The sequence below is a fragment of the Haliaeetus albicilla genome, chromosome 16 (assembly GCF_947461875.1).
Source record: "Haliaeetus albicilla chromosome 16, bHalAlb1.1, whole genome shotgun sequence".
In the NCBI taxonomy this organism is placed as follows: domain Eukaryota; kingdom Metazoa; phylum Chordata; class Aves; order Accipitriformes; family Accipitridae; genus Haliaeetus; species Haliaeetus albicilla.
Window position 1 is genome coordinate 28,616,874 of NC_091498.1, and position 23,379 is coordinate 28,640,252.

Here is a 23,379-nt window from a genome sequence, read left to right on the forward strand (position 1 = left end):
CTGGTGTAGGTCAGTTGTGAGACTATGTTGACTCTCTTGCCATTCGACATGGAAAACCAAATAACAAAGTCTGCACTATGTCAGCAAGCATTTCACATTCTTCGGTTTGTCATGCAAAGCACAAAGACCCTGATACAGTTCAAAATGGTCTTTGTATCTACAATCTTGTTTACCCTTGGAATACAAGCTTAATTTCCCACATGCCTAAAGTGTTTTAAAAGCCACTTCATACAACAGAAGAGACAGCGCTAATCTCTGGCAACGGAACCAGAAATATTGAAGGTTTCAGAAGAGCCTCCCAGTCGGCAGTTAGATCAACTTTATACTCATAGGCACAAAGGGGATATGTACGAAAGGAAACGGCACTTCAGAAAAACCTAGTTCCAGTGGTGTAGGATCATGATTTTGCCATCCCTAGATACAAGTTATTCAGCTGCTTAAATCAGGCAGTTTTTCCTATTTCTACAGGAAAATCAGTATCCACCACTCCGGAAAAGGAAGGGTCCCTCAGCTGTACACACGCAGCAGTGCAGCCTTCTAGGGGAAGCGACAAACTGTCCGTAGTGGAATATATGGGCAAAAAGAAGGTCCTAATTTACCCATGATGAGTTGCTTCCTTGAGGCACCTGCCACCTCCCATTAGCTTTGTAGTGAACTTTGGCTCCTGGCTTAAGCATTTTAATTAGATGCTAGAGCAGAGGTATAAACACCCCCTAAAATATAAAGGAATGCACAATCAGAATCACAGCAACAAAAGCAAGGGGCATGACACAAGGAAAAAAGTTTCAACACGAAATGCAGTTCCTAAAGCCAAGATCCAGCCTATCCCTTCAGTGTTTACATCTAAGCAAAATAGCAATTTCTGAAGACTCAGTTTGAAACTAGTGACAGTCAAGCACGTAAAGATTGCCTGATCTACTAATTTTGGAGGGAACAGCTTGCAATTGCGGGGTGTTTTGGTTGGTCGGTTGGTTTGTTTTTAGTGTCAAGTGGTAGAGCTCTACCTCCTCATTGGAAGATCTCGAAAAAGGCAAAGAACTGCTCTCAACTGCCTTGTCAGCCTGTGGAGCTACAAAACCAGGTATTAGTTAAAAGAGAAGAACAGGGTATTTCTTGGCTTCTTGGATGCACATAGGTCCTAAACACAGTAAAATCTGCTCTTTTTTTTGTGGCCATGGATACATGGAAAAGGGACTCTCCCATACGAAAACAAATTATGTTTTTACAAAAAGTCAGTTAACTAACAGGCACGAAACTGCTTCAAGTACCACCCCAGCCCCCCATCAATCACACATCCGCTATTGCTACCTGACGTGATAATCTAGAGCCTGGATAGAAACTTTTAAACAAATAAAATCTCTGCTGAAAAAAGATCTACTTCCTTAAGTCATGCCCTCCTCAAAACTCCTTCTAGCCTTCAAACAGCTCCCAGCCTCACTATGTTGATTGTTGGAAGCAAACTCTTTGCTGACCATCACGCAATGAGTAAAATTAGACCAAGCCTGAGAAACAAACAAAACTTTCCAACCTATCTCCATTCCATCATGCCTCTCTAAACAGAATTGACACTGTCACCAAATCCTGCATAAGTACTTCCCAGAATGTAGTATACTTCATCCTGCGTACCATATGCATCCCCAAAAGTATGTGCGTGGAAAAACCAACGAAACAAAAGCATTACTGCGCCCACTGAATGAATTCACACGCGAGCCATGTAGTTGAGAAGAACTTGGTTACCCAAGGGGGGCAATTCTCACAGTCACTTCATCTCTGACCTCCTCCTTCTCATCTTCAAGGGAGTTCTATAAAGCATCTTCAAAGAATAAACCAGAGTATTAAAATAATAACTCTGCTGGATATTAAAAACCATAGATTCAATAAAGAGACAGCCTTTACAGCCTGTAATAATTTTCTCCCTCTCCCCAGTTAACCCCTCCACATTACACAGGTGATAAATCATCCATCTCTCTTTTCTACAGCACACAAACATCGTAACATGCCTTTCCTTGCTAAATCCTCCTCTGCTTCATAGGTATTGTTGGTCTTAAGAGTTAGTCTAAACTACTAATACATCCTGGTAAATTTAGAGCAACTGTTCTTCAACTTGTATTTAGTAAAAAAAAATCCTTGCTTCTGTTTTAGACCTGAAGAAAAGCTTACATGGCCAGCAGCCTGTCATCTTTAGCCCACCGAAACGGATCTGACAAAAGACCTTGCTTCCCTTGACTAACCTTGCCTTGTTTGAAAGTAAAAATGTTTGGTGGTTTTTTTTTTTTCCTTTTGGTACTGCTAATTTCAGCCCTCAGGTATAGCTACTATACCTTTGCCTTCAACTACTATTCGTTGCTTAACTTTGCAATTACTTTATGTAACCTAAAACCACTTTGGATTATAGCTTGTAAAAAGATCCCTTGGAAAATAAAAGTATATGGTATTGTGATTCTAATCAGCAGATCCCAAGGCCATAAACTTCAAAGAATCTTTGCAATGTTAATTTCCCTGTTTCTGCGAGTCAGTTTTCAACATCAGTGTGGGATTTTTCAAAGACAGAGAGATAGGTATCTATAGGCAACCAAGGTACAACTTGCATATTTAGAAGCAGTAGTATTTTTTCTAACTTAGTGATAAAATCCAAACAGATGGTCAAGCAGAGTGGAAGATCTGTTAGGCACGAATAATTGCGCCAGTCCTGTGACTTGGCTGTTGAGCAACTATACACGGGCATATATTTACAAATTGCAGTGACTCGCAGCACAGATACGGCAAGCAAAGAATGCTTGGGTGTTGGCACTTACTTTCTGATCTATATTATCTTAAAACAAATTAGAGACTTCTAGTTTATTTTCTAGAAAACTATGCTTATTTGGTATACAGGATCCTTATATAGGGGTGTTCCACTGTCCCAGCAAATTAAAAAAATGGGAAAGGTAGAATTCATAAATTATTTTAATCGTAACAGCTGGATGCAAGTACAATTGCCAGGGCCTTCCGGAAGTGAAGGAATTGTGAGCTGATGAACTGAAATCTTCATGGTAGAGTGGTAACAGCTTGGCTGCAACTCTCTTAGCTGAGATCTCCTGAGATCTGTGGATGATTTCAATGGATACAGTCACTCCTCCTCCTGACAGAAAGGACATCCTCCCTCCACAAACCCGTTCACCCAAAACACCAGATGAATCTCCCTGCAAGTTCATTTACTGTGAAACTCCACAAACACTTATGTCAACACTCCTGAGGGAGCATTGCAGGAGCAGGAGATGCTGTGGGGGAAGGAGATGATGGGAATTCCACTGCCATTACAATGCAGGAATATCTATTTCTATGTATTTTTACAACTGTTGCATCCATCTGAAGTTTTAGATACCACCCAGTCATGTTTTAATATTTAAAGAGAAAGACTATCCAGTCTATGTGTCTGTATGTGTCTATTCCAGACACATTTTCTCTGTTTTTCCCCTTTTCTTATGCATCATGCTACCACTGCTAGAGTAGCAAAACTACAGTAATGATAAGATGGGTAGTAATGGGGTAGCATTGCTAACGGATATTCTCTGTGAGTGGAGGACTTAACTCCTCATCTGCAGAACCGGTATTGCAGGCCCTTTCACTTCATTTTAGCTGCATTGTCTCAGTTAAGAAGAAAAATTGAAAATACACGCTCAGGACCTAAAGCTGTCTTATCCTACTACAAAACTACATGAAGAATATCTTAACAAAAACTCGCCTTTTTTTTTTTTTTTGTTATATTGTAGCATTTTTCCATTCTCTACAATAAAGTAGCACCTAAAAAGAAGAAAATTTGATGCAGCTTCTTATGCGATGCCCATCAGCACCATGTCTGTAATTCTGCTGTCAGTGGAATTTGCCTTCTTCCAAAAGCAGTGACATCTCCTTCTCTCCCTACTTTTCAGAACAGGCCAATATTGCCCCCAACTTGATGACTTGCTTCAACTTGCTTTTCAGCTCTTCTGAAGTGTGATCCAAGTTCCCATGGTTATGAAGGCAGTCCAACAATCTCCCTCCAGCACTGAACACTAACCCGTCTTTTCAGTAATCTATCACTGTAGCAGGATTTAAGAAATTAAATTGCAGTTAGTGAATTTAAACTCCAGTCAAAGGGTTTTACTCCACGAATGAACATGAAGTGTTGTCTACTACCTGAGCCAAGAGACACATAAATAACCTTAATCTGTTTTTATAAAATGCAAAATAACAGCAAAACACTACTCTTCAGCTATTTTTGAAAGCTGTGATTTTTACCATTTGTAGAAATTACTATAAATCATAGCACCTGAAAAAAATCTGCACTCGGTAACATTCTTATTAACAGTGATAAATCCCTGCTCTGCATGGCATGTCCTCTGGCTTTCTGCTCCGTTTCTGTTTCACTTCCAATCCTTCTTTCCTGTCCACCTTCTCTCCTGGTTCCAGCCTCCTCTGGGATTACCGAAAAATCTTGCCAAAAGCAGGAAACGCTGCCGACTGCCAGGAGCCAGCTTCGGTCACAAGTCCTTCTAAGAGTTAAACTGAATACGGTCTTGTTTTTAACTAAGAGCGTGACGAGACTGTCATTCTAGTCATCATAGATCTGAACCATGATACAGGAACACTCTTGAAGAGCATGCTCCACACCTGAGCCGTGTTTTACCTACGGTCGACCAATGCCAAAGCTGTTGGAAGTACCAAGACAACGCAACCTGCTCTCTGAGGAGATGGGTCCTTATAGTCAGAAGCTGGGAAGACCTTTTTATGCCTTACACCCTTATGCAAAGACATGTAATTCACGCAACCTCAAACTAAAATGTAAAAGTGAAACAATCCAAGTTAATCGTGCTTGGAAGTAGTTATTTAAGCACTGCATCACTGAGGATTTTTTTAAAAGTCATATCGATATTTCCCTAATAACATAATTAAAGTTACTCTTGACAAGCTCACATTCATTAACATAGTCTCCCGTCCTATTCACAAGAATATGGTAAATCAGCACACGTCTGAATTATCTTCTCTAAATAATAGGTTATAACAAGTAAGCAATTACAGAAACATTTACTCAAATCTAAGTTTTGAATTTCTTCCCTCTTATCTATATGTATTCATAAATGCAAGTTACATATATGAAAGTAAGGGCAGAGTTTAGTGTCAGACCAAACAGCTGCGCCTGACAATGTGAAATCAACTGAAATAACCAGATGGTACACACCAAGTCCATATATATAGAAGAGACAAAACCATAGGTGGCTAATTTGCAACCTTAAAAAAAAAAAAAAACAGAAACTAAATAAAAAGGCATTTCTAATGCCTTTTTTCATTAAAAATGCCTTTGTTCTATGCAAACGCAAATTGTCTTGAAGTGCATAAATAAGCTCAGCTGTGTTGTGCAATGATTCCATTAACCTTGCAATCAAGCATTAAATGAAATTGCCTTGTTTGGATTTCCCTGCTGCAGGGGAAAATGTACCTTCTAAGGTCTGTGCTTTACGTTACGAGAGCCAACGAGTAAAAGCTTCACGACTAAACTTCTACAATTAATAACACAAGAAACCAAACAAGTAAGCATATTGCAAAAATGCCTCTGATAACTTTTTAATGATTAACCTTGTACTCAAAGGTTCATAGCCTTTCACGCTCATTCTCCCATGCATTCAGCCAACATCTGCTTTGAACGAGTTAAATGTAATCTTCATACGTTTTCTAGGTGTACCAATATAGCAACTCAGCAGTCCTGCTTGCTGCCTCCGTTCACAGAATGAAGAAAGTGATTCTTTACTGCACCGTTTTATTCAACTCCTCTTCCTTATGCCAACTTTCACCCTGGAAAACTGCTGCTCAAACCAAGATTAATTTTTTGTTTAAACTGCACATCACGATCACCCAGCAACCAAAGAGGAGCTATTTTTAAATCACTGCCCCATTGTTAGAGAAGTCTGATCTCCTGCGTAAGGTGAGTAGGCTCACATTCGAAATAGAAAAGACTAAATCAAAACAACACATAATAATGTCACCAACTCTGAGACCACGGGTAATTCTTCTGTGATCCCGTGTTGCAGCTAAATGGCTGGCCATACAGAGTCTTTATTGTGTGTAAAGTCCGTCCCCTCCATGTGAACTGAAAGAATGACTTTTCAAAGCTGAAACAATTGACATAACCTAAGGATTGCATTTCAGCGTGTCACGATCCCATTCTAAGTGGAATATATTTGAACGCACAAATAAACTCTCTTGTTGAACGTACGTAATTGCTCCTGATGTGTGGTGTCTTCAGGGAAGGAGCTTAGCAAATAAAATGAGAGAATAATTTACATACCAAGAAAAAGTGTTGCAAGCACAGAAAATACAGGACGGGAGAAGGAATCAATGACGAGGAATGCATCACTAGCTCTCCAGAAGGCTGACTCATTACTTAAACAATAATATAATTTATATTAGACCACTTCTGTGTTGTAAATAGATAGCTTTTACTAATGTGGCAATGTTCAGAAGCCACAGCAACGGATGAGGGTGATACTCGATTAGTCTTCAGTCGCATCACCAGGCGGCAATGCCTTCACCCACAGTCAAACAGGAGCGAGTGCTGTTGGCCGAGTACGGGTTTCAAGTTGCAAATTTCAGAAAGAGATACAAGCTCCTGAAAAATCCAGGCATATTTTACAGCTGGCAAGCATATGTTGACTTAGTAATTGAAACTGAGCTGAGATTCTCTGAGAGGTTTTAGTTCTTTTGTTTAGACTTACCATCCTGCTCTTTACTAATATCAAGAGAACACCAAAGCAAATTTAGTATGGCTTGCTTTGAAAACAAGGCTAGATTCTCCATCACTTGTATTTCCTTAGTAATCCATTCATCGCTATCAAGAAAATAACAGTCATATCGAACTCAGTCAACTGCATTATGTCCCAGCAAAGACTTATCAATAACAAAACAAAAAGAGAAAAAAACCTTTAGTTCAGAAATTGCTTCAAACCTGTAACTCAAAATCTGTGTTTTATACTTAGAGGCCCCTCCTGGAAGAAAAAGGATACGGTTCACTTCCTACATCAACAGTAACACTTACCAGGCTTTGGGTTTGGAAGGGAAAGAAGCAGCTATAGGCTGACGCCATTAAAAGCAAAAGTATTTAACCCATTTATCTCAGCTCTAACAGAATGTAAGTCTCATTCCTGTCCACCTCCCCAGCTTCCTTTATGATCGCACTCCCATAAATTATGGATTTTTAGTCCCCTAATTCTTGATCTTTGGCCCTGATCGTTTACACTGAATCACTGGACTTGGAAGAATCAGTGAAAATCTCTTTTATTTCAAACACTACGAAAATAGAAGTTTTACATTTTCTTGTGTTGCGTCCTGTCCGCAAAAACCCAGGTGAGATTTCAGCAAAGCAATCAGAAGACATAAAGTCAGTATTTATCCTGACATCTCCGTGAACATAAATCCTAAAATGCTCTGGAGAAGCTTATATCCACGTGTTCAGTATCTGAATTCCCAAAGCTATTTAATCTTAGAGATCCCACACGCATTAGATAGAGCGTGAATCAAATGCGCCGCTACGTGTGAGCATTTGCTGGATGAGACTTTACCTGTCAGCATCTCCGAGTCCCAGTGAAGTATTCCGCTGCATCGTCTCCCGCACCGCAGCCATGCCATCAGGCAGCCGGTTTAGCCTTCGAGTGTAGAGGCCCAGACCACCATCGGTCATATACCTTTAAAACAGCAAAACAAAATGTCACGTTTAGGAAAACAATAAGACTTTTAGCTATTGTAGCTCCTATCGTTTGCATGTTTTTAACTGTATATTGCAATTTCCCCACTTTCAAGTTACGAATATTACTCAGAATATGAAGCAAAGAAAACTTTATTCTTGATTAGATCAGAGATATTTTTTGCCTCTCATTGCTCTCCATCACATCTTGCACTCTCTCTCATCAACAAGAATTGAATTTCAGTGTAACTGTGACAAAGGAATACTACTTAAATTTCATTAAGGATGCCTAGATAGAAGTAATTTAATATTTGTGAATGCTATCATTAATGATCCCTTCCTGCCCCAAAAATGCATGGCTACCATCCTGACCTATTTTGTGTGGGCTAAGACAACACAATTGAAATCTCAAACCTTTTGCAAGTTAACTGCAAAAATCACGTTGAATTCATCCTAGATTTTGTCAATGATCCACGAACAATGAGTATCCCAAGATTTACTGCGAGAAATCAAAGTTGCAGCATGAATGAAAAGTTTTTTCAACCTTATTTTGGCTCCTACGCTGTACTCCGTCTGCAACTGTGACCTAGAGACATCTGCATTTAGAAAGTATTACTATTCTTGGATATTAATAAGTGCCAGGCATATATATGATACTTCACAAATTACTAAGATAGCATATTTCTTACCTTCTAGTTTAGACAAATAAAAAATGAATCTTAAATTGAACAGAAATGACACATGGTGGACAAGAATGGATAGAAGTTGTTGATCACCAGGAACAACTCCTCACGATAACTCAGGTTGCGTCATCCAGCATTTTTGCTGAAGTCTGTACCGATACAGACAGCAATAGCCATCACGTAATGTAACTTCAGGACGGGGGGGTAACCGAAAAAGAAAGTTCTAAAAACTTTACAAATACCCAGCACTTTGGTTTAGTTTACGAATAAAATCTTTGAATATATTAATGCTGAAATTAAGAAGTCACTCCAGTCTCCCCTTCTTGAATAGCTTCCTCAACAAGCTGCCCTACATCAATATCTCAATAACGTTTTACAATATTTTGTGGCATTTCACGACAGTAGTAGGTAAACAAGTTCCAAGTGTCAAAATAAAACAGGATAATTTTTCTCTTGGTTTAGCTTCGTTTCTTAAAGTATTTCTGACTACAGGTATATACGAGCTAGCTTTAAACTAGAAAGGCAAGTCCCATTCGCCTCTCAAGACGCTGGCACGGAGCAAGCTCTGTGCTACCACCACCAGCTCGTCAGCCCACGTATGCGAGCAGCGCCGACAGTTGTGTAAACACGCCATAAAGGTTTTCACACAGCTGAGACTGAAATAACTTTAACAACTCCAGCAATACGGCCGCTGTCTCTGCCATACCGCTGGACGTGTAACATACCTCACCGAGTTTGGAGTTGGTGGGGTTGTATCCTCTCAATCCTTTAGCCACTCTTAGCAACTCGACAGCAGCCCACAGAATAATATCCAGATACACAGGACACCTTCCTCTTGCTTAAGAGGACACAGAGCTTTTTCCCTAACAGCGAGGCACCCTCATCCGCAGCGAGAAAGGACAGATGCTCCTAGCTGCAGCCAGCGATGCCTCTGCTGGCGAGGCGGTACTGCAGCAGATGTACTTTACCCAAGTCAAATTCGACTGCTACTTTTACAAAAACGGGACGGTAAAGAGTCAAGAAGCCTTGCACAATCTGCTGGTTAGCTTTTCAGTTAGATGGATAAATCTGTACGGGGCCTTCCCAGGAAGGACTGAGGAGTCTCTCTGGGGAGTCTAACAAAGAGGTTGCTAAGCCCGCCAGGTCAGACACAAGAGTATTCTCCGTTCAGCAAATCTGTGGGGACACGATTCTCCAAACTCATAAACAAAGACTGTAAAAAGCACGAGGAGCAGTTGCACTGTAACCCACGTGGGATTCGCCTTAGGTCTAGCATTCCAACTTTTGTTTGACATAGTTTATAAATATTTTATCGTGGAAGAATATTTTTTTCCTTAAGCCACTAAAATAAAAGAAAGGGAAGGAAAGGAAAAGTGGAGCTTAAGACCATATTGTTATTCAAACATGCAAACAGCATTTTGCAAAAACATCTAATGTACATACGCTAATTGGTTTATTGCAGATACTTGTCTGCACATGAAACATGTTTCTGTATGAATACCCATTGCACACATACTGGAAAATGCAGCTTTGGGCTTCGCCGTCAGATTTCTGGCATATGACTAGTCCTTTGATAAAAAAGATCATCTACAGCTAAAATAGATTGTTCTCCATGCTTATTATGGAGAATATGTGAAATGAAATGTATTACACTTAAGAGTCAGCCATGCTGAAATCAGTGGAAAGCCTTTTCACTAGCATCAACAGATTCCACCCTCTACGCAGAAGCTCAGCAAGCTGATAGGTTAGAAGAATTCTGCAGTTGCATCTAACTGAAAACTAACGGTCAGATTTTCATTGGTTTTCAGCACTCGTAAATCTTACAGAAGTCAATGGAAGCCGGATGCCTTTGGCACCTTTGGCAACTAGATCGTGAGTTTTTCTAACCGAGACCCCGTAAAAAAGCACAGACACAGACGACGACTTTTACCCGCTATACCAATAGGACAAGTTTCTTACATGCCAGAACAACACAAGATGGATTTTTGTATTTTGAAACAGGTTTGTGTAATCACAGACTGAAAGGTTTATATCTTATTTTTATTACACGCCACGTCCTCTCCCCCGGAATGTTTAATTCCAAAAAGGTGCCAAAACCAATGATGCCTGAAGTCCTGCATGCAACAGGGAGGTGAAAAGAAGAAGGAAAGGTACTGGTTTCTAAATTCTGTGGAGAAAAAAACACATCTACAATAAATACACTTTAAAATAAATGAACAAAAAAAATTCTCTACTATCCATTGGTTAGTACAGAGGAGATTAAAAGTGACCGGTGCCACAAACCTCCAGCCGTTCCTTTCTTTTCCTTCCTCTCCATCCCTTCAAACTGCCCTGCCTCTCAGAAACCATCTTGCCTTTATAAATACAACATCACTATTGCTGCAGATTTTTGCTTTATGAGAAAGGAGAATATAATGAAGGTATATTTTTCTAAAGACAATCTTATAAACTTTTACTCAGGGAGGAATAAAACCAGGAAATATTATCCTGCCTGTGTATAATTCTAACAGTACTCAAGGCTATCTGAATTTATTGCCCTATCGTAGATCTACACAATGCGGAATGCCAGTATACTAGCCTCTCCTCTGCAACGACCCGTTGTAGTCCAAACTATCGTATTAGGCCAGTTATTGATGAGGTACAATTTTGTTGACTTTCTTATTAAAAAACCTGACAAATTTGTACTAGATGCCTTGCTAGATTCATGAATCCCAAGAACTCTACAAACACATTCAGTGCAAAACCAAGAACTTTGAAGTATTTTTCTACTTGCCCCAAAATAAGAGAAAGTTTAAACGTATGATCTGGGAAAAAGCGTAGCATCCAGACTCTGCGACTTTTATACAGATGGGTAAATTCTACATGTTCAAAAAAATTTAATAGCTCAGATGCTTTAGGAATGGTACCAACAGCCAACGGGGAATGACTGCCTTTAATGAAGTCGAACATAGTAACGCGTAATGAATGGACAGCGATGACATTGGTTAAAAGGCGTTTCTAATCTTTTCGGAAATTAATGCTCAATATTCATCTCTACAGTTTTACTCTTCATCAGCAAGGAAACCAAATTAACCAAACTTCTTTGAATGTGAAAAGGTTCAGGTTAAACAAGAGCAGTATTATGCACTTCTAACACACAACTGGAACTTACAGCCCACTTTCTAAGTGACACTTTTTTTCTATAAGAAAGTGGCTCCCTGCCCTGTATTACAGGCATAAAGTAATTTGCTTTGGAGTTCCCTGGACAACCAGGACCTTGAAACGTCTCTTTTCTTTAGCCAAATACACCCTTTCTGTGCCTCTGAAATTCTGAATACCGTAATAAGTCCTTCCAAGCGCAGTATTTTTAGGGTATTTCTGATGCTGAAGTGATTTATTTCCCTTTCCTGAAAGGCACGCTGAGGAAACAGGAACGGGTTATGCCAGGGATCAGTAAAACCCAGCAGTCTGAGTCACTTGACTTCTGTCCACACTCCCTACTTACCCACGCATACAGCCAGCCAACAGCACACCTACTTTTATGGTCTGACAACTCTACCACTTCATATATATTCATTTCACTCCTTAATGTATGAATATGAATTTTCCAATTTTGAAAAGAGATAGCCGAAGGACAGGCATTCTTAAGTATTAGGAAAAGGAGGAGCAGCAGGTAAATCAGCAGCACACAACAGACCAGGCAAGCCTACCTGACCTGCTCAACATCGCGTGGCTCCGTAATCCCAAAACCCACAAGCAGGAGAGCAGCAACGTGCCCCAAACCCGGAGCTGACTCTGGCATCCCAGGTGCTCCCGCCTTCCTCTTGGCGCTTTGCATTCAAGCTTAGTTTGGAAATAGCTGCCCAGGTGCCTCCTGGCAGAAGACTTGCCCAGCAACCCAAGTGCTTGAAACTTGAAGAAACAAAAAGCTTGTAGGAATTACAGCTTTTGGATTATTCCGTGCATCAACATCCTCTTTGATACACAAAGGCGTTCTCTTGTAGCCGCAGCAATAACACTGTTATCCTTAATGTTTTCCTTTAAATGTTTATTTTCGTAGGCTTTACCTGCCTCGTCATTACAGTCAGTTAAATGAGATCAAGAGGCTTAACAAGCTTTGAGTTTCAAAGAGGGACTCTAACTTTGCCAGTCGCTAAAAAACAACGGCAGAAAATTCTCCACTGCTGTTTCTGAAATATGATAAATGTAATCGAAAGGATCCTGTTACTGCAACCAGGAATATGTTCTAAATCCGACTTAAAAAGGAATGCTAGCCTAACGGCAGGATGATGACAACCCCAAATTTCTCAGTTTAGCATAAATTTGGTCTGCATTTTCCATCATGACATTGGAATTAGACCATATGATCTTTCCCCATGTTTCGCCCCCAAAGTCTTTCACCCATTACTCTTGCCTGACCACTCTCCGTTACAATGCCCACTGCTTCGGCACAGTACTTGATACCTCTATAACCAAAGGGTTGCGCGTCTACCCTGTCTACAAGCCTGCGGCTGGTTTAAATGCCATTCTTTGACCCACGCGAATGTCAACAAAGGCGTTCAGGAACAGGATTAGGTCCCCAGCTTTCAGGTTGGGACTGCTAATACAATGCCCAAATCCCTAACATTAGATCAAATATTCGGTTTCAGGTTCATAGAAGCACGAACCTATCGCTCATTTCATTTAAAATTCAATTTTATATTTAAGGCAGCCTACAGTTTATAAATTAATAGACTTTTACTAATAATCAGTGACTATTTGCAATTAACGTACTAATGAATGAAGTATGAATTGGTTTGAAGATGCTCAAACCCAAACATGGAGTAAACCCCCCAAAACCATAAATGACTTGCAGTCTCAAAAATCCTAATCACCGCTGGGAAGAAGGAGATGCCTGTTCCACCAATGGGTAAGACAGGAAAAATGAGATTATGCAAAACTTAATAAGGATATTTTAGTTTCATAGTTTACTTGGAGAAACTGCTCACCTGTAAATCTCTAATAACGTGAATGGTAGCTGCTTACTCACACAGTCCAAACTAGTCTAGAGGCAAAACAAGTTCACCCCCGTTAACTACTTAATCCCCAGAGCTTTTTCTGGGGAAAAAAGAAGAAATGTACAGAAAGAAGTGGCTTCTGTGAAATCAGTACTTTTCTATTTGGAGATGTAATTAAACTGCCTGGCACATAAGTCATTCAGGAGCCATCAGATAGCAATTTTGGGGCACTGCTGCTCAGGGCTAAATTTATTTCTACCTGTCTTCTCAGCTGGGTCTCCCTTTCAAGAAGTCTGCAGGCTTGTTACTATAAAACTTGCATTTGCTAAGGGAAGGAATTCCAAGAACAGCATAGCCAGGAAGGGACTTGAGAGGCTGCTGCCACTACGAGTCAAATCTCATACGTGCCCCCACAGCTGTTCCTTCCAGGACAATGGTTTCTCATCGAGGGTCTGAAGAAACTGGTTTCCTGTGGAATGAGCAGCCTTAGATGTAGTTTAAAAGAAACCGTCAGTATGTAAGAGAAGAAAATTACATCAAAAGAAAGCATCCCTCGAATCACTGCATCCATTCCTGTTCCAGAGGAGACTTTTCTACTATATGATCCTCTTTCCAACACTCACTCAGCCTGTCTGCCAAGTGCACCTTAAGGTTAAAATCACCTTCCTCTCAGGGAAAAGGCTTGCTCCACCACTGCTTTTAAAATTCTTTTACAAATCTAGTCAGCCCATTCAAGATGACGACACGGATTAGGCACTGAAAAGCATCCATTTAAGGTAGCTGGACTTTCAAAAGCTAGGGTTAGTAGAATAAGATTATATTGATATTTTTATATTAAATATAAATATTATTTTATGTTCTCCTTGCTTGCCTCAATTTCTCTCCCTTTCTTTAGGCTGTTAATGAGAAGAAAGGACAGGTTAAAACTTTACTTATTCCTCTTCATCTATCTTGGAGCTGAACGGCCCTTCAGAAATGAATGAAGCGCTGCATCTTGAAAGAGGACTCTGGCTACGGCAATGAGACTTTAAATGCCAATATTAACTATTAACAGTCCCCAAAGCAGACTTCAAAGAAGCCAGGTGATTAACATATGTACAAGAAGATAGCAAGACCTGAGAAAACTCATGGGAAGAGACTAGGACAGATCCTCCCCAGATTTCACAGAGGAATTTGGGCAGTGGCTCTTCAATGACTTTGCTAAGAGACGCGAGGTCTTCCTTAGAGCATTAGGACTTCATTAGGATTAGAAGAATCTTTCCCCTTGTAACCAAATGACCAGTAAAAGCTTAATTATTTTTAAGATGCAATTTCACTTAACTATATTTATTGACATTTCCCACATTTTTCCCAAATTATATCTTTGAACTAAACCTGCTCAGAAATCATCTGGTGAGAACATTAGATTAACTTAGAAGTCAATCCTAAATTGTGTGATGTAGAGGCCTTGGCTCAGAGCTGCGAGCATTGCCTGTATGCAGGAGTCAGGGCACGGCAGATGTTAAGTCTGGGGTCTATGGCAAAGCCTCTCTAGCCCCAATCTATGTCCAGCACACCCACATTAAAGGTACGAAAGCACAAAAGGGTAATTAACAACAACAAAAAAATTGCTCCCTTCTCTGAGAGGATTAAAATCTCACAGAAGAATTTGTCTGACAGCCAGACTAAATGCTCTCCAGAGGGTGGAAAAGGGCATCAGGCATCCAACTTGCTGAAGCTGGGCCAGTGGGCAGTGAAACCCAAATGGGTCACTACGCTGGAAGGGTCACCCGTATGAAGGAGAGTAAATCACAGCACAGCCATTACGGCACTTCGAAGGAGGAAGGATTAAGCCCTGGGGTTGCAATTCCCTGCTGGTTTCTGAAGTTTACCCTGTCATTCGCTAACATAAAATGGATGACCCATCCTGGGAGAGGTGACCAGAGATGGTAACCTGTCAAAATGAGGTAGACAGGACTGGAAAACACCCAAGAGGTCAATCCTCTCAGGTGTGCAGATGTCACTCTGGACCCCAGTGAAACACGGGTGGAAACTAATTACTTAAGGGAGGACAACGATCACACCCACCAAGCACGGGTGGCCAGGCTGGAGCAAGCTGAAGATCTACCAGAATCAGGCTGCTGATCAACAGGGTTTTGCATGTACCACGTTTGATTTCAATGCCTAAATCCTTTCTCAGAATCTATTTCAATGAAAATCATAGAAATAAGCTATAGAATAAGTGATCCGTTTTGTGTCGTCCTCTTCAATTTTGTTAGGGAGAGGAATGACACGGGACGAAGGAGTAGTAACAAGGGAGTGCTGCTTCTCCACAGGTTCTCAGCAAGGTCAGCAGCGGAGGAAGATTCACTCCACAGAGACTTTCCACTCCCTCATGCCTACTCCTTTCCTGCAGATGATCCACATCGACAAACTGTGTATGATTGCATCTCCCTCTACTGGCTAGCCCCAGAGCAGGACCATATTTTGTCCTTCAGAGGCTGTCCTTTTGCTCAAATTACAAAAACCTGTTGGCACTGAAACAGCAGTTCAAACCCTGTGGAGGTGTTTATTACAGAAACAAGCCCAGAGTGGGATAATGGCTATTAAATGGTATTTTGGTAGTCATTGACAGTACGTACAAGTACGCAAAAAATACCACAACTTGTGAGTTCGTTTCACTGTCAAACACTACATGTGACCCAACGTGGCCCTTTTTAGCAGTATACTGAATAAAAAGCTTGATTCCAGCTGACCTCTAAGGTTATGACTTATATGCCTCCGATGTCTTCCTATACTGAATCCTACACTGCAAGAAAACTTCTATGAGAGCATGTTGTCTGAGATTTCATTTATGATAAATGATCAAAAACTGTTTTATTGATGGACCTGACACCAGAACTATTCCTGAACTGGGTGCAATATTTAAGAATATTTTAAATAACACGCAACATTAACAATATTGAAAATGCTTATGTAATATTCTAATCATGTCTCCTGTAAAGATCTTTAAGTACAGTTCTTGGAACAAGAATATTGTTTTATTTTAAACACTGCCATCATTTTTTCTTTCCATTCTCACAGCGCCAGGACATCTATGACTTCAAATCCAAAAGCTAGTTCTGAACCAGTTTCAACATCGCTTACTAAGAAGTCGGGTTAAGGTTTCCTAATACCTTTTTGTAAAAGTCAAAATTTTGAGTTTGCTTGCCTGACCCCTTTGTCATTTGTGTTAATTATCTATTTACCATATATAGCTACTATTCTGCAACGTTCAAAAGATCAAAATGTAAGAATCCAGTCCTAGCAAGACAAAAGGCAGTTCAAACAAACACTGCTCAAACAGAGAAGAAAAATAAAATAAACCTCCAAATGATTCTTAGTCATGTTGAAGTGTTATAGCCATATAAGGAATGCAGTTTTACCCATCCACTGTATTTAGATGGAATCTTATCACTAAAATCATACCATTTAAAGAGCACTGACCAGCAAAATGACTAACCCACTGTAACTCAAAGCGTACAGAAAAAATACAGTGGTAATCACCACGGCAAAAAATAGGTCAGAAAAGACTATTGCTACCATTGAATCCATGCAGAGGGTGAACAGGTTCTCATTCAGACCGTGATTAGCTCAGCCACTCTTGATTTCCAGCTAGCCATGCGTTACCTGGAGCAGCAACCATTCCTGTTGCCGACAGCTTAGAAGGAAATGGTTTCTCTTTACTACTGTTACCAAGAACAAATTCTCATTAGCAGCAAACTGCATAGTCCTCCTTTCCTTTCTCTAAAACCTCAGACCAAGTGAAGGTCTGTTACGCCACATATGAGCCTGACATCTGAAAAAGATGCGTCGCTGTCTGACGAATAGAACAAAATCAAGCAGCTGAGCCGCAAGAATCCTACAAATATCAATGACACTTCAACATTCAGTGAAATCAGTCCTCAAATTCAGCTCTTCATATCAAACTCTTCTTTGCCTCCAAACTGATATAACTCCTAGATTTCAGCCTACAAGAGAACTCTATTTCAGTGATGGTTTTGGTCCATGTTACTCAAGGGTAGACAGGCCTCGGCACCACAAAGGTGATTTCTACCCAGGGCACAATGCTTTTGTGTGGGTTTGATCGACCGGAGCAGAAGCAGAGGGTAAAGCCTAAGCCTGATTCCCCAGCCCAGAGTGACCTGCTCTCCCTTTTTGCATCCTTTCATCCATGTTCTCAATTCACCTGCTCGCAAAAAGATCCCTGGGGAGCACAAAGGCTTGAATAAACAAGCAGGAATCGTAATCCCGTGAGCATCGCGCGCACAGGCACATTAAGACGTTGTGAAAACAGAGATCTGGAATGGGAATGTATCATCCCCAAAGCATCAAATAAATGGGGAGGTTAATAAAACGGTAAAAAGTCTTCCCCTGCCCCACAACAGCTGCTGCACCCATGGGAGGTCGCTCCAAGGGGAATTTTAGCATAGGGCCCCTGAACATCGTACGTAGGCTGAGCCCTTCTGTCCTCATCTAATAGCTGAGGGAGCAGTTCACTGCCAGGCTGGCTAATTGAGGTACGAGAGAGTCACTAGGTAACTTCTCTTAATGAGATACTCTCAAAAGAACGAGCTGGGCATGCCCCAAAGCCCAGCCTGGCATGCAGCACACCATGGTCCACGCACGGGGCCACTCGCATCTGCCCTGCCACGAAGTTCAGGCTCTAGGGTGGCTGAGCTGTCAAATCATCAAATCTACATTTTGTTGGAACATAGCTGGAAAAAGCCGTGCTTCTGCAAAGAATTGTTTTGACAAGCTGTGTTTGTGGACCCAAAGCCGTTTCCTGAGAAAATTTGTGACCAGCACTAATCGGTATATCCACGCTGTTAATTCTGCATAGAAAGCCGAAAGCACTAGGGTAATGAAAACAGGGGCAGAGGATTAATTAAATGAAAAGAAAAGAATTTTAAGAGGCCTTTCTGACCAACAGCTCTGGCGCTCCATTCCAAGGACAGATAAAAAGGAAATTTAGGAATGCGTACGCTAGTAGCTAGAGGGAGACTGAAGCAGACAAAACCTTCCGAACAAACCCAAAAAAGCCGTGAGAGTTAACGTCCCCACCTGGGACAATCTTTGGGGTGGATGGGTGAGACAATTGCGGGCTTTGAGGTGCCACTTTCCGAGGAGGCTCTGGAGCTCAGCCAACCGCCCCGGGAGGTAGTTGGGTTGGGTGCGAGGATCCCCACCTCGCACAAATCCTGGTCCTGCTGCTTGGTCGTTCGGTTGATGTTTTAGCTCCCACAATAAGACAACTTCTTACCTTTGATCCGCCCCCGGAGACTTTCTTAGTTTAAGAGATATTTTCTGCCCGTTTGGAAAAGATACTCCTTCTAACCCTATGAAAGCAATCCTGGTGTCTGCCAGAGCTCTGCTTGAACAGACTTACTAAAGAAGGCCAAACGAAACTTCCCATGACCCAGTACATTTCAGAGAAAGCATCAGGATCACAGGGCTAAAAGAGTTTATCTTGGCTATTGGATTTATTTTGGCTGTAACAAATATTTTGGCTTCCTTCCCTATCAGTTTGCCAACGAAAACACAGATCCAAGGTTTTCAGACTGCAGGATTGTAGCAATTCTGAAAAATGACAAAGTGAAACACATACCAGCTAATAAAGAGCTATTCATGCTATAAATGCCCTCTTGTGCTGCTTTCCACATACTGTAACTCAGCTTCTGGAGACATCAGGCCTGTTCGCCCTAACAGTGATCTCAGAGAGCTGCTCTGCAGCAAGTCACACGGATGCTTTCTTTACGTGCAACCTCTCCGATTTCTCAGCGGTGCATTACTCCTCTCCCACAAAGACACAATGCTATCCTATTTTTTTTATCATTGGGAATAAACCGACATCGGGCACGATAACCTATGAAACAGGCTACCAAAACATCTGTTGGTACTGGACATGGTAATCCAGCATTATTAGGTGTCAGTGAGATTCACCAAAGTCAACACCCTCATTTTTTTATCTCTCTTCATTATATCCAATGCTGTTATTGCAATTCCATACTGCAATACTCCCTTCTCGGGGAATCCACATGCACGATTCGTCTCCGCAGACTATGTAACCCCAGCACTGTGGGGCTGCTTCCAGGAATGCTCCCTCCAAACACCCACCGACGCAGCAAACGAGAAGATGTTCAAACCGCCCAACCTCCAAACCCTGCCCACAACCTGGAAACGGAGCGGGATCTTTCTGATGATGGATTGACCTACAATACACATTCTGCCCTTCCAACTTCGCCAATGACTACACAGTGCTACATAAATCAATGAACCGACTTGCATCACTTAGCAAAATAGGCTTCTGTAGCTAAAGGCAAAAGATGCGGAAAAGAAAAAGACATTTGTTCACATAATTCTTCTTGTCCTAGGAACTTTAAATTGAGATCTCATTTCTTAATCTGTGGCTGGTTATTTGAGTAAAAACCTGAAAGTTACCTCCCTCCTTTAAAAACTAGTAGGAAATAAGAGCCAGGTACTCAGTTAAAGATGTTCTAACACCCAAGACTAGGAGTGAGGTGTTGTGGAGCGTATAACTCTTCTGCTAAATGTTACGTTCACCATTCTTGGTACATAACTCACAGCTTTGGTGACAGAGGTACCAACTGGCAAAAACATTTTATTACATTATTAGTACCTTAGACCCAGAATCCAAAGACCACTTTTGTATTTTCAGACTATGGAGACTTCCATTTTTTACCCTACAGGATGACCAGATAGACACAGAAAAGGAAAAGATACACAGAGATGAGTGAAGGCACAGATTTCTCTGGAAATACCATTCAAAAACTCAACAGCTTTCTTACTCTTTCCTTTTTCAGCCTGGAATCTGAACTTTATTCACTAAGTAAAGATCTGCAAAGACTGGGGCTCCTCTAGGATATGAGCAGCAGAAGCCTGAACTGACACAATTCTGCCAGCGATGCTTCTCAGCTCATACTCCAAGTGTTTTATAAAAACTATGGTGCTACTCAGAATTTATCTTCCTCAATTCTAGACCAAAATAACAGCCATGAGTCTGCATAAAAGTCATAGTCCAGAGGAAAAGCAATAACTGTTACTACAACAAACATTGCAAAACTCAAGTGTAAGTTGATTTATTTGAGGAAAACACGAGGCGCTTTAGTGATATGATAGACATTATTGATGCAGCAACAGTTACTGGTGCTTTATCTGAAATCAAACTTTATACTGGCTTTTGCATCAGCTTCTTTACTATATGCTTCCCTAACAAAGAATTAAAAAATAAAGTGTCTGGCTTTACAAAAAAGACAGTGTGAAAACATCCAAATATTCACAGTGGACAGAATTAATGGACGTTTCCAGGCTGCGTAACTTAACTGGTTAAGTTAGTGAAAAAGCAGCAGCTGGATTCCAAGCTTTCTATTTCAGTAAGAGACACTAAATCTTCCAAATAAGCCAATGCTACAAGAAATGTCACTTATAAAAAAATTACAGAAAAGCAAAGGATGTAAGACAGCCTGACAGGGAAAAGGCTGCCACAAAAATAAATATGCCACTTACATCTCAAAGATCAGTTTTAACATCAATCTAACGCTGATGTACGTAAGCTAAGAAAAAAAAAAAGACTGTACTTTCCAGAAGGAATTGGAAAGAGACATTGAATTGAACACTGACTTTGGAGCAAAGAACAAATGCTTGTTCCAATCAAGGCAGAGGCAAAACATTGATATAAAACCTTGTTAATAATTGTCTATCGGTTCATATTTCTGCACACTAACTTGTTCTTTAGACTTTATTTTGCCTGTACAACTACTTTACCCTACACAGCGATGTACACTCATTCCCTTCCCGTGAACTGTCCCTAAAAGTTCAGACAGCAAAAGGCTTTAGTAAAAGTACAGAAAATGCCTCACTTTCTCCATCTTGTGGGCATAAATGAAAGTTGCAGCATGTGTTTGACTCGACCACAATGAACCCTGACTCAGGAAAACATTTAATCACGTGCAAGGGTGTGTTCATACATAGGAATATTTTCTTAACATGCACTTAAAACTTAAATCACGTACTTGAATCCCACCAACTAAATTAACTGTGATAACGAACTGTCCCTCCAAATGCTCATTAAAACTAGCAGGATATCTTTGGGTTTTTTGTCTTTCTCCAAAATAATCACGGGAATACAGCATCATTAAATACAACCGACAAATCACGTATAGTACTTAAGAAGAAAAGACACTCACCCACTCGTGATGTCATCCGCTCTGATGTTCTTGCCCAGCACATCCCCATCGCTCATATAGCCAGTGGCATCCATGGCGATGCCTTCCAGATCGATTTCATCGCTTCCCTTGTCCGAGATGTCCACGTGGCAGACGCTGCTACCGCGAGACGCTAGCTGCCTCCGCAAAGGTGCCGAATACATGTAGCGTCCTGCCTCCGCGTTGATGAAGCGGCTGGCGTTCCCCCGCGGAGGATACCCGTTGCCCATCGACGGAGCATCGCCTGCCTGCAGGCGAGGGCTGGACTGCCCCAGTCTCCACGACAAGGGGGTCGGGCGTCCCGTCAAGCTGAGAATGCTGCGGCCGCTTATCTCGGTAGTGACATTGGTGTCAAACGTAGTTTCCAACGTGCTTCAAAAAAGAAACGCGTTTGATTAAGCTTGGCCTGCTATGGGGAGCGCCGTGAGATTTCAGGTGATTGCAAGACCCTACACCCTGAACACTCACCAAGTTACACAGTGTAAGTAACAGCGTTAACAGAATTTACCTGCTACAACGCCTGGAGAGAGTTAGGTCCATTCCCCCAATACTGTTCTTAAATAACGATACTCTTGCACCCAGGCCAAGTGTTCAACATATACGTGAGAAGACTTAAGCAGAAACTTTTTAATGGATTATCCACAGTATCAAAGCATAAACTTTCCATCTTCAGTCATATATAACTCTATTATAGCATGGTTTTGCCACTCCAGGCAAGGGAGTGGGATATTAAGCTGACTACAGGAAAACCAGCTGAAGTACCATTTTTCTGATGTATTTTCTTTTTTGGCTGCATTCATGAAAAGTCCTAAAGCTCTGGAGACATGTCCAGCACCAAGGCAGTAGCTATTTCTACACTGAAGAAAGGATTAAATGAAAAAATAAGAAGAAAGGCAAAACAAATTTGTTTTTCAAAATATATTTTGTATATTCATGAATTGAATATTTTTTTCAAAATATTGATAATATTTATACAGAGCTCTGGTTACAAAAGCGGTTTAGGTCACAGCCTCGAAATACAGTTTTTTGAGAAGCATCAGCTGTATGAAAGCTTCCATTTCCCGCGACTGAACGTGTGAATACGTTGCATCCCTTCCAACAGTAACGCTAGTATGGTCTGCCTATGGTCTGAGAACGCTGCGACCGCTTATCTCGGCAGTGACGCTGGTGTCAAAAGTAGTTTCCAATGTGCTTAAAAAAAATAAATGCATTTAATTAAATGTTGCCTGCTATATGGAACCTTAAAAATGGGACTGCTACACCATGAGATTTCAGGTGATGCGCATCGATTGCAAGACTACACCCTGAACACTCGCAGCTTAGTTGCGGGTAATTTATTTGCAGCTAATCTGTAGCTGCAACTCCTCTTACCCACATGAGCTCCTCTTTTCCTTTCCTGCTCAACTGACTTGGTGTTATTTTTTTTTTTTTATTGTGGATATTTGTTAAAATAAGCAGCATTGTACTATTTGCGATATAATGTTATATATACACTGCAAAAACCTTTGTATCCTCCGGTTATAGTAATCAAATCATAATGAGCTGTCACATTAATTGAAATTTGAAAAGAAAAAGAGCATGGGGAGTTCATCTTTGCAAGCTCTGCCTCAGTTTAGATACAAAGCCAAAACACAAAGTGTTCCCTCAATGAACTCATTTAGGGCTGAAGGCTGTAAAGCGCTGAGCTCTAAGTAGGACCCCGACCTCATTAGGGGCCAAACAGCTTATTCTCTCGAGCCTCCCGTTCAACACTGAAAAGATCTGAGTCACAGAATGTTTAA

At 41.0% G+C, this 23,379-nt stretch overlaps 1 protein-coding gene across 4 annotated transcripts in view; it reads right to left on the minus strand.

The window, feature by feature from the left end:
- NAV2 (neuron navigator 2) overlaps window positions 1-23,379 on the minus strand; it is a 420,329-nt gene that overhangs the window by 81,728 nt on the left and 315,222 nt on the right. For all 4 annotated transcript variants that reach the window (XM_069804094.1, XM_069804093.1, XM_069804091.1 and 1 more), the window contains 2 exons: window positions 21,581-21,970; window positions 7,575-7,697 (listed from right to left, as the gene is read on the minus strand). In XM_069804094.1, coding sequence (XP_069660195.1) covers window positions 7,575-7,697; window positions 21,581-21,970 — 513 coding nt within the window. The remainder of the gene's footprint in view (window positions 1-7,574; window positions 7,698-21,580; window positions 21,971-23,379) is intronic.